At 34.7% G+C, this 17,668-nt stretch overlaps 2 protein-coding genes across 9 annotated transcripts in view; one reads left to right on the plus strand and one right to left on the minus strand.

Moving 5' to 3' along the window:
• The window catches only part of AIMP1 (aminoacyl tRNA synthetase complex interacting multifunctional protein 1), a 43,160-nt gene extending 26,761 nt beyond the window's left edge, over positions 1–16,399 (minus strand). For 2 of the 3 annotated variants that reach the window (XM_045056034.1, XM_006930928.5), the window contains exons 1-4: positions 16,261–16,399; positions 6,033–6,166; positions 3,435–3,548; positions 104–268 (exon numbers count right to left, since the gene is read on the minus strand). In XM_045056034.1, coding sequence (XP_044911969.1) covers positions 104–268; positions 3,435–3,548; positions 6,033–6,166; positions 16,261–16,262 — 415 coding nt within the window. In that variant the 5' untranslated portion in view covers positions 16,263–16,399. Of the gene's footprint in view, positions 1–103; positions 269–3,434; positions 3,549–6,032; positions 6,167–15,649; positions 15,918–16,260 lie in introns of those variants that run through there. The other variant, XM_019829140.3, reaches the window with a different exon arrangement.
• TBCK (TBC1 domain containing kinase) overlaps positions 16,396–17,668 on the plus strand; it is a 228,105-nt gene continuing 226,832 nt past the window's right edge. For 2 of the 6 annotated variants that reach the window (XM_023252879.2, XM_023252882.2), the window contains exon 1: positions 16,633–16,880. The gene's annotated coding sequence lies outside the window, so the exon portion shown is untranslated. Of the gene's footprint in view, positions 16,532–16,628; positions 16,885–17,668 lie in introns of those variants that run through there. The other 4 variants (XM_045056031.1, XR_006596888.1, XM_023252881.2 and 1 more) reach the window with 4 other exon arrangements.

The raw sequence follows: 17,668 nt of genomic DNA on the forward strand, positions 1-17,668 counted from the left end.
TTCATAAAGGTTTCAACTTTCTTTTGACACCACTATTAATATCGAAAATGTTGACATCTGATAAACCAGTCAAGAGCCAAGTAACCTTGAAGTTTAACAATACCTTTCATTTCAATTTTCTCTTTCATCTTTTCTTCTGCTCTTCCTCCTGTTATCTGTTCTTTGGCACCAGAAGATACAGTTGTTATTGGTATAGACTGTATCACTTTTTCGGAAACTGTGGAATTAGCTTGCAGTGGAGTACCAGATGGGAATGGTATTTGTTTCACTGATACAGAAAATGAAATAAAGTCATTATGAACTCTTTTTAAAAGAAAATTTCACTGTATATGATTATCAAATCTCTACTCTCTGAGACTGTAAAAAGGCTGCCAAAAAATTAATAATATTTTAAACATGATAAAAGTTAAAAGATCCTCATTTAATCACTAATGACTCAACTGACACAATTGCACACAATAATAATGACTAATATTTATCATGGACTATGTCCTAGACACTTTTCAAAATGCTTTATATAAATTAACTCTTGTATTTCTAATACCTTAAAAGCAGTACATTTACTGTTGTTGTTGTTTTTTAGAGAAAGAGAACAGAAACAAGGGAAAGGGGGAGAGAGAAAGAGACAGAGACAAAGAATCTTATGCAAGTTCTATGCTCAGTGCAGAGCCCAAAATGGAGCTCGATCCCATGACCCTGGAATCATGACCTGAGCCGAAATCAAGAGTTAAGACACCCAAGCGATTGAGCCACCGAGGCACCTCTAAAAGCAGTAACTTCTATTCACATCCCCATTTACAGATGATCAACATGAGCAATACAGAAGTTAAAAACCTGGCCCATCACACACAGAATGAGTAGGAAAATAAATTTATACTGAGGCAGTCTGTCTCCAGAGACTAGCCTCTCATGGTTTGGCAAGATGGCATGTTTTTCACTCAGGTTTTCTTTTATACTGAACAATTAACTAGGAAAGTGTTTTAATAATAGTCATTTCTTTATCAGCATTAATGGAGATGCAAGTCCATAATTCTATTTCAAAAAACTTTTTAAGGAAGAAAATTCCTTCAGCAATGTTAAAAACACTCTCATGGCCTAGTGAATATGGAAAAACAAAATCTTGTGAGGGATTTTGATGTGGGTTAGATTCTGGCCAATATTCAGACCACTTTTCTGAGGTATTTTTAAGTTCCCTGGAGGCTATTGCTTCATTAAGTAATGTGACACTCCTTATTTTATGTTCCACCATTCGACAGAATACAATACTTTAATTTAAGCTGTTGATATGCTTTAGCATTTCATTAATAAGATTAGAGTTTAAAATGTTCCAGGGCAAACTTTTGGAACTGGGAAAGTGGAAAGCAGTTTTACACTGCTAATATTTTAACTGTTTATTTAATTCTGTACCTGTATTCCAAATCTCTTTGTTGTGGAAAAGATCACATTTTTCATTAACAAACAATATTCTCTTCAGTTGATAGTTTTAAGCACACATTACTGATTTTTCCTTACTTTTGTTTAGCTCACAAAGGGTAGAACCCATACTACAGAATTCAAAATAAACCACTCACTGACAGAATAACATGATAGGAAGTAGCAAGAGAGACTTTCACTATACTTGGGCCTCCTTAACTCACTTAGGAAAGATTTTCTATAATATAATCAAATGTGTCTCTGTGTGGTACTTTAATATTGTAACAGAGCTATTATTGTTGTTGTTCTATAATATAAATTTGTCTAGACACCTTTAAAATAATTCAGTAAAATTTAAATTTTTATTTATAACATAATTGAAATGATAATTATCTGCTGAGTTGAATAACCTAAAAATTGTATGATTTCAGGAGTGCCTGGGTAGCTCAGTTGGTTAAGCGACAGACTCTCGACTTTGGCTCAGGTCAAGATCTCACGGCTGAGATTGAGCCCTGCATCAGACTCTGAACTGAGCGTGGAGCCTGCTTGGGATTCTCTCTCTGCCCCTCCCCTCCTTGCCAACACGCATGCACTCTCTCTCTTTCTCCCTCAAAATAAATAAACATTTATAAAAACTTTATGATTTCAAGCAAATTACTTTATAGCTGTCAGCTTTAATTTCCTCATATATAAAACAAGGACATTTGTGTACACAATTTTAAGGATAAAATATATAATATACATGAAGCACTTGGCACACCTGCCTGGCATATAGTAAAAATAAATGTCAGCTAAATATTATTATGGCTTATTTTAAATAACTAATAGGGAACAGTGATGATCTAGTTGAAGCATATAGCACAGAGATTAAAAGCATAGTTGTTTTTTTTTTTTTTTTTTCAAAAATAAACATAAAAAATTTTTTTTAAAAAAAGGGGCCCCTGGGTGGCTCAGTCAGCTGAGCGTCTGACTTCAGCTCAGGTCATGATCTTGCGGTTTGTGAGTTCGAGCCCCACGTTGGACTCTGTGCTGACAGCTCAGAGCCTGGAGCCTGCTTCGGATTCTGTGTCTGCCTCTCTTTCTGCCCCTCCTCTGCTCACACCCTGTCTCTCCCTCTCTCTCAAAAATAAATAAACATAAAAAAATTTTTTTAGCCAAAGTTTTTTTTTTTAATTCAAGTATAATTAACATACAGTGTGCTACATTACTTTCACATGTACAGTATGATTTCCCTGATGAGGTAAGAATATACAATGGAAAAAAGACAGTCTCTTCAACAAATGGTGTTAGGAAAACTGAACAGCTATATGCAAAAGAATGAAACTGGAGCACTTTCTTACAGAATACACAAAAATACACTCAAAATGGATTAAAGACCTAAATGTGAGATCTGAAAGTTCCTAGAAGAAAAGATAGGCAATAATTTCTCTTGACTTCAGCCACAGCAACATTTTCTAAACATTTTCTAAACTGAAGCAAGAGAAACAAAAACAAAACTAAACTACTAAGACTACACCAGAATAAAGCCTTTTGCACAGTGAAAGAAACCATCCACAAAACAAAAAGGCAATTAACTGAATGAGGGAAGACACTTGCGAATGATATATCTGATCAGGGGTTAATATCCAAATTATATGAAGAACAACTATAATTCAACACCAAAAATAATTATAATAATAATAATTCAACACCAATAATAATAATCCACTTAATAATAGGCATAGTACCTGAAGAGACATTTTTCCACAGACATACAGATGCCAACAAACACATGAAAAAGATGCTCAACGTCACTAAAAGCATAGGTTTTTGAAACCCAGCTCTGCCACTTTTTGCATGAGCTCAAACAAGATCATTTGCCTTTCCTAAATCTCCATTTTCTCTTTTGTAAGGGGAACAATTGCATAAGAAGGGCTACTGTGGGGATAAAATGAGAAATCTAGCATAATACCTAACTTAATAAACAATGATATAATTACTATTATAAATCAAAACAACCTATTATTTCAATATTTAATCACCTCCGTTTTGAATTTCTGCCTGAATTAGCTCTTGTTTCAATTCTTCAATTTCTTTCTTTAATTTAGCATTTTCAACTCGAAGTTTCTTCTCTTCTCTCAAAGTTGCCTGCAAAACTAGGATCAAGAAAATCCAGTAAAGATATAGCCATGTTTTCTAAAAGGTTTCTTATGAATACTATTTGAAAAGAGTACAGCAGTATAAACACAACTAAGATAATACCAGTAAACAAATTTGTCTATTCCTTTATATCAGTTTAGAATTTATTAAACTACAAAAACGGTAAAAAATCTGTGAAATAATAACAGAACAGAAAAGTTTTGTTTCTGGGGCACCTGGGTGGCTGTCAGTTGAACATCCAACTTTGGCTGATGTCATGATCTCACAGTTCATGAGTTCAAACCCCATGTCCAGCTCTGTGCTGACAGCTCAGAGCCTGGAGCCTGCTTCAGAATCTGTGTCTCCCTCTTTCTCTGATACCCCCTACCTTGCTTATGCTCACTCTCTCACTCTCAAAAACTGAATAAAAATTTAAAAATAAATTTTTTTAAGTTTTGTTTATGAATCGTTTTTCTAGCTTCCATAATGATGCTAATGACAAATCAATAATACATAAACTATCAAAATGAGACAATATTAAGATACATTATTATTTCTTTAAGCTGGAGATCTAATGATAGCAAACCATAAAAAAACTATTCTCACTTCTTTCTTTTTAATCATTACCTTGTAAAAGTACAATCTGTTATTCTTTTTTTTCCTAATTTCTCAGAGGTTGAGCTGGCCTGCCAAATATTTAGTGAGTGAAATAGCTTCAAAGATTTGCTCAACATATAATACATGCGTTAAAGGTGAGCAACAGGATATACAAAAGAATAAAAACAAAACAAAACAAACAAACAAAAAACAATGATTCTCAGTGGGGTTAGGACTGCTCCCGAGGTAGGATTCTTAAAATCTGTGGGAGTATTTTGGGGCATTTATTGGGCAGAAGTCAGGGATGCCAAATGTCCCGAAACATGCTAGATACACTCATAAAATGAAGAGCTGTTTCACATTCTGCAGAATTTTCCACTGACCGATTGTACATCTGTGTAGGTGAAAATCCTGTTAATCATTTGAGCCTAGATCCTATGTTTTATATATAAACACAAAATATTATTAAACATTTTCATCACACCCTGAATTTTTTATAAATCAAGTATCATATAAATCAAGAATAAACTATTCTTTGCTTTGTTCACAGCCTTACCGAAGAATTATTCATCATTCTGAGTAAATCAAAAACATAACTGAAAGCTGCTTCTGCTATCGGAGTTGCTAACATAAAGGCAGACTAAATAAACACTCATATCAATTAGCATTATATCTGTTGCATTCTTGGTGATTCTATGTATGTGAATCATATAGCATATGACTTTCTCATATGTCTGGTAATACCATCCACCTAAGAATTTACTTACTAAAATACGTATTTTTATTATTACTACCATTTATAAATTACTTTCTTTTTTAATTTTCCTGTGTATTGTATACATGATTAATGTATGGTTTGAAATTATGTGTATAGGTAGGTTATTTTATCTAAAAAATATTTTATTTACAAAACATTAAGAGATTTTACAAAATATTTATTGCAAAACAGGAACAATGGGACTGGGAAGCATCAGGATAGGCTACCAAAAAGTAATAATGATAAAGGTGAAGAATAAACATGCACTAAGGGTAGAAAGGTTCCTTTTTCTTTTAATTAGCAAAATTAAAATGTTAGTCAAGTTGTTAACAGGCACCCATATGAGAAAAAATTCACAGAAGAGATTAGAGATCATCTCTAATCTCTTTATCTTACTAATGGAAAGAAATATTAAAAACTTTAAGAAAAATAACAAGAAAAATCCTTTAAGAATTTTAAGAAAAATAACAAAGTTTATAAAACATTGTAAAAAAGACATAATTAAAGCAGTATTTTAAAATAAAGAAAAAATATCCTGAAGAGTAAATGTACAATTCTGTAAGCCATTCACAATCTTATACAGCAAAGAAAAGCATTTCTTTAGTTATGGTAAAAGACTTAGGAATTTTCGTCACACCATTAACATGGACTATTGAGAAATAAAATATACTTAACAAAATTCAACCTAAATCCTAAAAGGAGAAATTCAGATTTGATATATTTGTACTTATCATAGCAATTTCTAGGTAAAATTTAAAGACATATTGGAAAAATGTAAAAATCATTTTAGAAGATGCCTCAGTAGAGGGTAATATGAGTATATATTTTCACAGAAGATATCTGAGTTCATATTTGATTTTACCCAATTTTCTTCATTTTACTCTCCAATTCTATATCAACTTATTTTAAACATGAATTTTCCTTTAGCACTCTTAAAATAATACACTGTTTTCCTTATATTACATTCATTACATATGAATTTTAATTTATCTTAATCCCAAAATATTTTACTCAAAATTAAAATGTTAAAGGAATCTAAGTTATCATCAAGATGATGAAATAATATTTACGGGGTAAACACAGTTTTTGTGCTGTCAATATGTGAATTCCTTTTAAGTATCTCCTCAGAAAATGTAAAATCTCTTACTTGCTTTCTCCTTAAGAAGAGCAACTTGCTGCTTTAAATATTCAATAATTTGATCTGCTTCTGCACCCTTCTGTTCCAGTCTCTTCAGAACAGCACCATTAGTTGCCATTTTTTTAAAGATACGGCAGAAAATCCTAAGTGAAAAAATAAGTCATAAGTTATACCACAGAAGGAATAAAATTTATTGTACAGAACACTAAGCAAGCAGTTTGAAAGGAAAAACATCTTCCACTTTAACAGATCAATATACTAGAAAACTACATTTCCTATACTTTTCCTCCAGAGCAACAAACCAAATAAATGGCAGAAACATTAAATGAATAACTCCTCAATATGTTTGGAAGAGGGAATCAATTTTCTTTCCCTAAATGCAAAAAACATGCTATTTCACATTTTAGGCTGGAAAATTTTAAAGAAACTTTTAAAATACAGCAGAGTATTATAACATAAAACAGGAAGACTAAGGGAAAAGAATAACAATAACCTTAACCAAGCTGTAACTGAGTGCCACTCCTGTGTTCCAAAGTTAAGAATTGCTGAATTCTCTTTTTATATGCTACTTTTAGATACTGGATATTTCTACCGCTTATTTAACTATGCACAAATGTAAGGAGGAATATGTGACTTAGGAAAGACAAAAGAAAAAGATCAACAATTAGGATCATATCAATATTAAAGACATGCCTACTTGGAAATAATGTCAGCATATATACTGTGACTCTTATTAAAGAAAATAATTAGAATTTTAATTTCATAATAATTTACAGAAATTAGAAAACATCCTGTCAGTGTTCAGAAAAATGTGTATATGCAAGCATTCTGAGATTAACTCATAACGTTAAAGTTTAAACTACCAAATACTAAAACAGTCACACTAACAAAAGGCAAGATAAATCATTAATACTACAGATTGCTCTTTTTTACCTGATTAACTTTAATTTATAATACAAAACATAACAATGACACAAGCACTGCTGAAGTAATTCTGATTTTAAATAAGTGATACACAATAAAATGGTGAAATTTTTTGATAAAGGAAAAAATTGGCTAATAAAGGACAAATAATGTAAGATGTTTGAAAATTTCAAATTATGTAATATCCATCCTATAAAAAGGACATTCTGAAATCTTTACCTTTTTATTAAAAGAGAAACAATCCTCAAAAAACTTTTACGCTAAAGTTAACAATTTATAAATAGAATGACTAAAAAAAACTGATAAAAATAAAGTTGCTAATAAATGAAGAAAATATAAATGCGGTTAATTTGAGAAAGTCATAGTAAACCTCTCATTTTCTATATGGACTATTATTTAACAATTTAAAAAATACAGAGCATGTTGGTACAAAAATTGAAAATGAAGATATTAACTTTTTAATTCAGCCAATTTTTACCAACATAAACACAGAATACCCCGTTGCTCCTCAAATGTTTTTTTTCTTTTTAGAATTTTAGAGAAAAATACATATGAACATATGAAGAAAGTTAAGGTAAAAACAGCTTGTTCTTTTGGACTTTTAGTATCCTCCTATTAGAATTCTTTCAGTTTAATGTTTACTTTAGTCTAACATAATAATCAAATATATTCAATAGGTGAAATAGCTAGCCCAAGAAAAATAATGAGTATTTGATTTAGCATAATTTGTTAACTTTTACTTTTGTAGCAAAAAAAAAAAAAAAAATGTGATGAGTTAATACCAAAATAAATGTGACATTAGTGATATGCCTTAGAAAAATCCCCAGTAAATGAATATCTTAACTCATAAGAAATAACTATAAGTATAAAATAGTTGTCATGAATTTGTCTACTGGTACAGAAGTTATCTCACAAATACCAGCCAAACATGAAACTCCTGTCCTGACTCACAGAAAAAGTTTCAAAACTAACAATAATTTGCAAAATAGAGATCATAAATCCCACCGAAGAGAGAAAAAAGATATTTTACTGAGTTGATAAATCTATTAACTATCTACAAAATCGTTATAAAAATGAGTTAAATAAAATATCACTTTTGTAATACATACTGAAGCACCAGCGTAACTTTAGTAAGAAAGAATGCTTAAAAACATAAACACAAATGAGCTGAATATACTAAATATATATATAAAACCACTAGAGAAAACAATGGGATAAAAAGAAGTGGTAACACTTTGAATGATACTGATAATATATATATATATATATATATATATCAATGCTTTATGTATTTATTACATAAATTATAAAAGAAGCATAATTTATATACTTGGCTATAACTTTACTATTATAACTTTAGATTAAGGTCTAACTTTAAATCATGAAATAAAACTAGGACTGAGACATCACTTGAAATATTCAGTAAAAATGGATTCATTTTTAGGTTTTTGGGTTTTTTTTTTTAATGTTTTTTATTTTTGAGACAGAGACAGAGACAGAACACGAGCTGGGGAGAGGCAGAGAGGCAGAGAGAGAGAGAGAGAGAGAGAGAGAGAGAGAGAGAGAGACAAGAACTGAGAGAGGTAGGCTCTAGGCTCTGAGCTGTCAGCACAGAGCCCGAAGCAGGGCTGGAACTCATGAACCACAAGATCATGACCTGGGCTGAAGTCGGATGCTCAACCAACTGAGTCACCCAGGTGCCCTGTAAATGGATTCATTTTTAATCAAATAATTGTACAAATAAAATATGAAAAATAAAGAGAAAACATGTTAGTAACAAAGAGAAATGTTACTGAAAAGACATATATAGGACATGAAGTCTTAAAATGTTGAGAACAGAGAGATGACAGTGATCCTAATAAACCACTCGTATATAAAGTAACTATGGATGACAGAAGCCATCTCAAATTTCCTGATAGGTATTGTTGAGTAATAATATCTAGTGCTTACTTTGTCTTTAGTAACTGCCAGGTCTTTTTCTCAGCACCTCACAATATTAACTTAATTATCACAATACCATGAGATACATATTATTATTATTCCTTCTCCTTGTTTACAATATTAAGAACTTTTTACAAGAGTATGAAATAAAAGTAATTTAATAACAGGAACATGGATTTGCAAATCACAAGACCTTGGATCAAATCCTACCCTTTGCCTCCGAATCAACTTACCTAACCTCTCTGAGCCAAAAGTTTTCTCATTTGTAAAATGGAGATAATTTTATGTATCTCATAGCATTGATATGTGGCAAAATAAGAGACCATGAATGATATTCAATATTTCTGGCAAGTGGTAAAAAATGTCAGGCACTGAGCAAAATTCTGGTTACACAAAAAAAGATAGGATATATGTACAAACCTCACCTTCAAGAAGCTCCCAATAGTGTAGGCTACCGATGAGCATGATATTTTGTAGATCTTTAGGTAAATGATTTTTGTTTTCTTAAAGGTTAAGAACATAACAAATAATAAAAATACAAATTATAGATTGATATTAAAAATACATTTAGATAATTTGGCTAAGCCATACCTTAATTTCTTTGTGAGTGGTGGTATACAGTCTATGGGGGCAATAAATATTAATTTATTTACATTAATTGTGAATTTTGTTTATAATAGTATATAAAATATACCTAGAGACTCCTGTCCTCAGGAATACAAGACAACAGCCAACTGAAATCTTTGCACTTTCCCCTACAAATAGATATTGCCATTGTAATTACAGAAATTCTAAAACTAGATTTAAGATTATTTAAACAAATGGTGCACAAAAAAGGAATACTGAATGGCTTATAGATTTCAGTTTGAACACCTTGTGAAAGTCTTCTAAGAAACTAGTATTAATGGTTCTCAACTCTAGCTCAAAAGGCAAAGCAGTCCGGCACAAGCCATACATGCCATTTTGCCAAAGGCACACAAATGGCCAAGAATACCAAGAGAAAAATTGTCTTATGAAAATTATGTAAATTGTTTTGGTTTAAGGAAAAGAAAAAACGAATAAAAATTCACTGAATACTTTCTACTCACAATTTTGCTATGAACCTAAAACTGCTCTAAAAAATAGTCTTAAGAAAATTCACTGAACAGCACACTTAAGAATGCATGAATTTAAAACCTGAAAATACTCTACATCCTAATTACTTATGACAAAGGCTTTATTTGGTTATGCAATAAATAATAATATCCCAACATTTACAACATATATCACATAATGATAGGTTACCTGTAACTATTTTAACTGCCACAAATATCAATAACATCATTACAAAGGAAGTCTCATTAAGAGAGAAAGTATCTTTTGCTAGCACAGTCATGTTTCCAGCAATAATCAAGTTTTCTTGACAAAATAAAACTTAGGAGCGACTATAAAACACACTAGCTGTTTTAACCAGCGTCTATTTTTTCTTTACTCCTAGGTTATCTTGGCAATATTACTCATGATGTGAAAATTAACCTGTCCTTTGAGATATTCTGGATTAGTTAGAAAGACAAGTCTATATGTTGAACAAAATTTTCCTCAAATGCTAAGAGCTATGTATTGTTTTTGAATTGAAGCTCTGGGAATAGGTTTTCTAGTACTTGTTAATTAACTTTAAACTTTTCAAAAATATAAGTATGATGCATAAATTTATGTCCATATTTTATAGTAATATGTAGATATTGATCACTCGCACCAGCAGAAAAGTAGTTGTCTTTTTTTTCCCTTACAGTATTTATAGCTAGCTAATCTTGGTTGAATCACATACTTAACAGCCTGTGTGATCGTGGTAAAGTTACTTAACTTCTCTGTTTCATTTTTTAAATTTATAATGAGGATAATTTCACCTGATTTCACTTTCTATTCCTTGGCACCTCCTTTTAGGGATCCTTTTTCTTGACTTGTTCCTTTTATGTTTTTCAGGGTTTGGTCCTGATTTCTAGTCTCTTCTAAGGATTGCAAACTATTACCACCACACAAAGCAGGGATCCCTTTGTGTTCCAGGGTTAACAATGTTTGAAACAGCTGAAGGTTTAAGCAAGGCAAAACAGACTGAACAACTCCCTGCTGTCTGCCACTTTTGCCACCTGCCAGGTCCCTATAAATAACTAATGTTCATGACCCCAATTTTACTTATATTTCCTGATTTTGAGTCATGTGCTGGGCTTATAGTAGAGAGCAAAATTAAACATATTCTTTGTATTCACTAAGCTTTCAAACAAATGAGGGAAAACACAGTAAATTGGAAAAAAAATTTAAATGAGGTTAAGTTTAGGGCAACAGGGCTAGTTTAATAAAAACACTGCTTAAAACTTGGACAAATCTTGTACCATTCAACCCAGTGCTCATTTCATTATCATGTGCCAAGTGCTCCACAGTGACTTTCAATTTTACACGGTATTTTATATGGAGTACCTACTGAATTTCATAACTTTAAGCTTCCTTTGTCTCCTCAAAGCTTTTAATGTGCTAATAGGCTTAGATTTTCTCACAGATGATAATGCTAATAATAATTTTTTTTAAGTTTATTTACTTATTTTGAGAGAAAGCAAGTGTGAGCAGGGGCAGGAGCAGAGAGAGGAGAGAGGAAGGATTCCAAGCAGGCTCCCCACTGTCAGTGTGGAGCCAGATGTAGGACTCTATGCCATGACCTTAGCATGATCTTTAAAACCTGAAAATACTCTACATCCTAATTACTTATGACAAAGGCTTTATTTGGTTATGCAATAATTAATAATATCCCAACATTTACAACATATATCACATAATGACAGGTTACTTAGCCCAAATCAAGAGTTAGACGTTTAACCAACTGAGCCACTCAGGTTACCCAATAATAATAATGTTAATAACAGATAACATTTTAGAGTATTCATTATGGGCTGGCTAAATGCTTTACATAGATCATCTATGAATACTCTATAATTACTTCCATTATACAAAGAAGAAAACTTGAATTAAAATTAGTTTGCCTTAGGTCATGTGACTAGTTAGTAACAGGATTAAAACTTAGGGTCGGTCTGATTCTGCAGTTAGCTCTTTTAATATCGAAGCTCGAATTCTATAAAAGACATAATTCTGTAGAGTTTCCCAATGTATTTAACCACAAAATCCTAACCAAGGAGTACCTATAATAGAACTAATATCCTCTAAAACATTTTGGGAATACTGGCTTAATCTGTACTAAATTTTATTTAATGATTAGGAGATTAAAATACACATAATAATTGCATGCATAGTAATTACAAATGCAAAACACATAGAAAAAAAGAGAAAACAGTACATGAGTACGTAAACTGGGTTTGGATAGTAAGTTTCTGGATAGTTTAGATAGACTTTTCTTCTTCCTTTACTAATTTTAAAAAATAATGAATTTATTTTATAACAAAAAGCATTTGAAAAGTATTATCTAAATTATTTTGCCTTTAATTTTGTTCATAATATTCATTATGGGTCATTAAATCTAAAAAGCCATTGTAAGATGCTGCTATTCATTAAAGCTGTTGCTGATTTTAGGAAATACATGAATTTAAACCACATCGTAATCATTAAAACATACACAAAAGGTTATTTCTGAGATTCCTATCATTGCCAAATGGCTTCCCTATACCTCAGTAGTCTTTCCCCACTCTGATTCTAAATTATCAGTAACTTCTTTTAAATAACAAATTCCCTGCCCCGGCTTTTCAATGTTAGGAACCAAATGTAAACAAATAAGCTATTATTTGAAATGGAAATTTTAAGTGCAGGTTTTCAATTTTATTTTATAGTATAGGAATTCTACAAAAATTTGGAAGGGTCTCTCTACTTCCCAAATACCTGATTTCACTGTTTCAGAACTTCAACTAGGTAAAAGTTTATGTTCTTCTTAGACACTCTAAGTACTGTATTTCATATAATCTAAGATGCCACCAATTGTAAAATGGCTCCAATCATAAGACGCTCTGGCATTTTATGTACCATTAAGAAAAAAACCACACACCCTGCATCATTTGAAAAATCTCTTTTAAATTTAGCCCTATTTTTATCTTATGTCACTCTTTTGTTTCCCCTTATCTGTGTATACACAGTGACTTTTCATTTTAATGGTAAATCTGCATATAAAGGATACTTAAAATGGAGATTAAAGCCAACAACTACATACCAACACTACACGTAACCAAACTGATGACAATATTAACCATAATGACCAAGTCTGCATTAAATACAGGCACTGACAACTATGTCGCAAGTGCCACTTAGTTCATAGTGACTTTAAGACATCAATAATTGTGAAATGTAAATGTGAGAAAAACATGTATATCAGAATAAACTATAGTGATTTTAATTAATTTTTTCTCTCCCTTTCTACCATCATTCTTATTCTAACCTTCCAATCTTCATTCCTCCATTTGCTTCATAATCTAACTGCCAAATCACCCAAGAACATTTTTATTACCGTGCTACATAAGGGATACTTTTTAGAACAAAGTTAGTACCTGTACTAGGATTTAAAACCTGTCAAATGTAAGAATTTTTAAAAAGGTATATAATAAAATTAAATATTTTGAGAACAATCCCTCCCAGAGACATGCAAACTACAATAGCAGAGGTAACTGGCAGTAATTCCACGAGTATTTTTGCAACCTTTGCCAAAATATTGAAAACAGACCTAAAACTATGCTTTTTGTGAATGTTTATTTATTTGGCATGTGGGCAGGGCACGAATTCAAATTCTAACTTGGCCATTCATCAGCTGTGTCACTGTTTTTATTTGAAAAATTTTGAGGTGGGCCACCTGGCTGGCTCAGTCGGTTAAGCCTCCAACTTCGGCTCAGGTCATGATCTCACCACTCCTGAGTTCGAGCCCTGCATCGGACTCTGTGCTGACAGCTCAGAGCATGGAGTGTGTTTCCGATTCTGTCTCCATCTCTCTCTGACCCTCCCCGCTTGTGATCTGTCTCTGTCTCTGTCTCTCTCAAATATAAATCAACATTATTATTTTTTTTTTTTTTTAATTTTTGAGGTATAGGGGCACCTGGGTGGCTCAGTCGGTTGAGCATCTGACTTCAGCTCAGGTCATGATCTCGCAGTCCATGGATTCGAGCCCTGTGTTGGGCTCTGTGCTGACAGCTCAGAGCCTGGAGCCTGCTTCAGATTCTGTGTCTCCCTCTCTCTCTCTGCCCCTCCCCTGCTCATGCTCTGTCTCTCTCTCTCTCTCTCTCTCTCTCTCTGTCAAAAATAAATAAACGTTAAAACAAATTTAAATTTTTGAGGTATAACTAACACATTAGTTTTAGATGCACATGATTCGATACTTACGTGTACTGCAAAATGATCACATTAGTCCAGTTAACGTCCTTCACCATAGTTACCAAAATATTTTTCGTGTAATGAGAACCTTCAAGATTCACTCTTCTAGCTACTTTCAAATATTCAATAGAGAATTAACCATAGTCACTGCTTTGTATGTTACATCTCCGTGACTTACTCATTTTAAAACTGGAAATTTGTTTTTATTCTTGATTGTTTTTCTTTACTTACTGGAGTGCCTTCTTCCTCTTTACTACTAAGGGCACAAGGAGTCTTGGGGGACTTAAGGGATGGCTATGAGAAGACAGTCCATACATTTTAGGTATTACGGCCATTGACACAGAAAATCTTCCTGTCCAGTGACATATGCATAAAATTAAAAAAAAGGGTATGTCTAGGCCTCCCATGGCCTTCTTAGCAAACACCAAGGTCACCTTTTACCTGATTCAGAATTTCTTCAGTAGGGTTTAACCATCCCTTTACATTCAAAGAAGCACTCAGCAATATCTTACTCCCATTTCCTATCCAAGAACACAGCTAATAACAACCACCACTATTTTAATGAGCCAAGCATATTACATATGGAGCCCTTTAAGCTTTTCAACCGTGTGAGATAACATTTCCATTTTATAGAAAAATTCAGAAAGTATGACTTGTCTAAATCCATTCAAATATTAAATGTCAAAGCTCTGATTTTAACTTGTGTTAAAACTCACACTACATTTCATTTTCTTTTTTTTTTTTTCTTTTTTTTTTTTTCTTCAACGTTTATTTATTTTTTTGGGACAGAGAGAGACAGAGCATGAACGGGGGAGGGGCAGAGAGAGAGGGAGACACAGAATCGGAAACAGGCTCCAGGCTCTGAGCCATCAGCCCAGAGCCTGACGCGGGGCTCGAACTCCCGGACCGCGAGAGCGTGACCTGGCTGAAGTCGGACGCTTAACCGACTGCGCCACCCAGGCGCCCCTACACTTCATTTTCAAAGTGTTTCCCAAATCTAATTAGAGAAAATTAACTTACTACCCACCAATATTCTTATCCATCTAAATTAAGGGCACTAAGAACCTGACCATCCATTTCTCACCACCTTACTCAAGCTACCATGTCTCCTGTACCATGTCTACTAAAAAAGCCTCCAAACTGGTCTTTCTTCTACCCTGTCCCTTTCAATATATTCTCCACAGCAGCCAGTAAGATCCTCTTTTTTAAAAGGAAGCCAGATTATGTCGTCTACTGCTCAAAAGTCTCCAATAGCTTAGACGCCCTCAGTATCTTTCATGACCTGTTCCTTCTATGACTTTGTCTCTAGCTTTAATCCCTTAACTCAACTCCAACCCACAAGCTTCCTTGCTATTCAGAAGAGTTTATGTTTCATGGCATCAACTAGCAATAACTGTTTATGGCTGGTTCCTCTACCTGACTGCACTTACCCCAGACACTTGTATGGTTAATTCTCCCACTGACGTCAGCTCTGGCTTGAAAGTTGTCTTTTCAGTGAGACTTTCCTGACCACACTAATATTTCAAACTATATCCTCCTCTGCTTTATTACTTATCCCTTAAGCGCCCATTACGACCTGCAATAGAACATATTTTTCTTAATTCTGTTTAGGATGTCTTCCTCAATAAAATGCGAACTACAGGAAGATAGGGGTTTCTGTTTTGTCCATCGTTCTGTTCCCAATGCCTAAAACAGTAACAGAAACAGTGGGCGCGTAACTAACTGAATGACTTCCGGACCCACCCCCACCCCTTTCACACACACCGGCGCGCGCGCACACATATAACTAAACGTGTTTGTGAATATATCTTTTCCAGTAGCAGCCTTTCCGTCAGCCCCGCATCCCGTTTCTCAAACTTGGCTCCTTCAAGAGGTACCAAGCTGTTCCCTACTTCCACATGCCAAGACTGGTGCTGGTATAAGCGTACTTCCCACCGGTATTCGGAGGCTAGGTCCTATCTCCCCAAGATGAGTAAGGGAAAGAGGACTCTCCTTTGATCTCAACACGCCTACCCCCGGACCCTCTCAGGGAGTCACTCACATAAATCGGTGGACAGAGCAACCTGGAGAGCTTCACCGGGTAGCCTCAGTCTTCAGCAATTAGGGGCACCGTCCCGCACCCGACGGCAGTGAGAAAGGACCCAACGAGGTGTCCTCACCAAACGCCTGAGCGTTCCACCGATTTAACGGCAAATTCTGTCGCCCCCTTCCCGGGCGTAACCGCACCACGCTGTCCGTCTTCTATTTCCTCAGCTAATAACTTGAACTCCTCTGCACCTCTTCCTTGGTAGCTACATTTTGTCGCCGGTTGGGTAAGGGGCAAAACGCCGGACGTCGGGTCTTTCCTCCATGTTGTGTCGTGAAGGTTGTGAGGTCAGAGGAAACGGCCGGGCTGAATCGAGGGCGGGGGTGGGGAGAGCTGGGAGCTGTCATTGGAGCGAGTCTGGCTCGCGCTCCCGGCCAGATTCCGAGCCGGGAATTTCGGCGGATTTAGCTCGCAGGCAAAACGCAATCCCAGCGCTCCCGGAGCGGCCTCTTTTGTAGAAGCACCTGAGATGCTGGGTGTGGTGCACTAAACGGTAGCGGCAGCAGCAGCCACAGCAAGCTGGGGCCCTGTGTAGAAGCTCCATCCCCTTGTCTCTGTGCCCGCCTGACTCAGAGGCAGGTATTTGGGTTCGTCAGTTTTGTGTGTCGTAGTGGGTGGGGCCGGTGGGAGGTAGAGGAATGTCAGGTGCAGCGAGTGGCCCAGTTTGTCCGCAGTAGAGGAGCCAACCTTTGGAGCTGCTTGCTACTGAGTCCTGTGCCCAAATGGAGCTAATGTCCGCCTTCCTTCCTACACACGTTTACCCGAGTCCTTTGAGAACTGTAGGCAGATGTTTAAGAGTAACCACTGCATCACTGCTTCGAAGGAAGATTTAAAGAGGCGTTGGAGAATGTAGATTCAGCTCTCCATTACTCACCATAGATGCAAAGTCTTGGTTTTGTTTTTGGTTTTCAAAGGCTTAGTCATTTGTCGAGACATAACGTTCCCTTGTGGAGTGGGGGAATGTGAACAACTGGCAGTTCCTTTAGAATTGCCAGTGGTTTCTTTTCAAGGCCCTTTGGTTCCTGTTTTTGTTTGGGACAGAAAGACAACTTTTTGAGGGAAAGTATATAAAATTAATGAGCTAGTGTTATTCGCCCGTTGAAGAAATGTGTGAATTATTTTATTCATGATGAAATCGGTATCTTTTGTACTGTTTTTTTGACCTTCGCCCCCCGACCTCCAATCTAATTTCGACTCCCAAATTCTTTGTGGGTAGGGATTGTGTCTCGTTCACTGTCGTTGGCCCTGAAGCTGGAAAAACACCTGAGTTACAATAGGTTCAAGATATTGGTTGAATGAATGAATTTTCAAACCCCGTTCCTACGTTGTATTTCCTCAACTAATCTCTCTCTCAACTTCAACT

Source organism: Felis catus, chromosome B1 (assembly GCF_018350175.1).
Source record: "Felis catus isolate Fca126 chromosome B1, F.catus_Fca126_mat1.0, whole genome shotgun sequence".
Lineage (NCBI taxonomy): Eukaryota > Metazoa > Chordata > Mammalia > Carnivora > Felidae > Felis > Felis catus.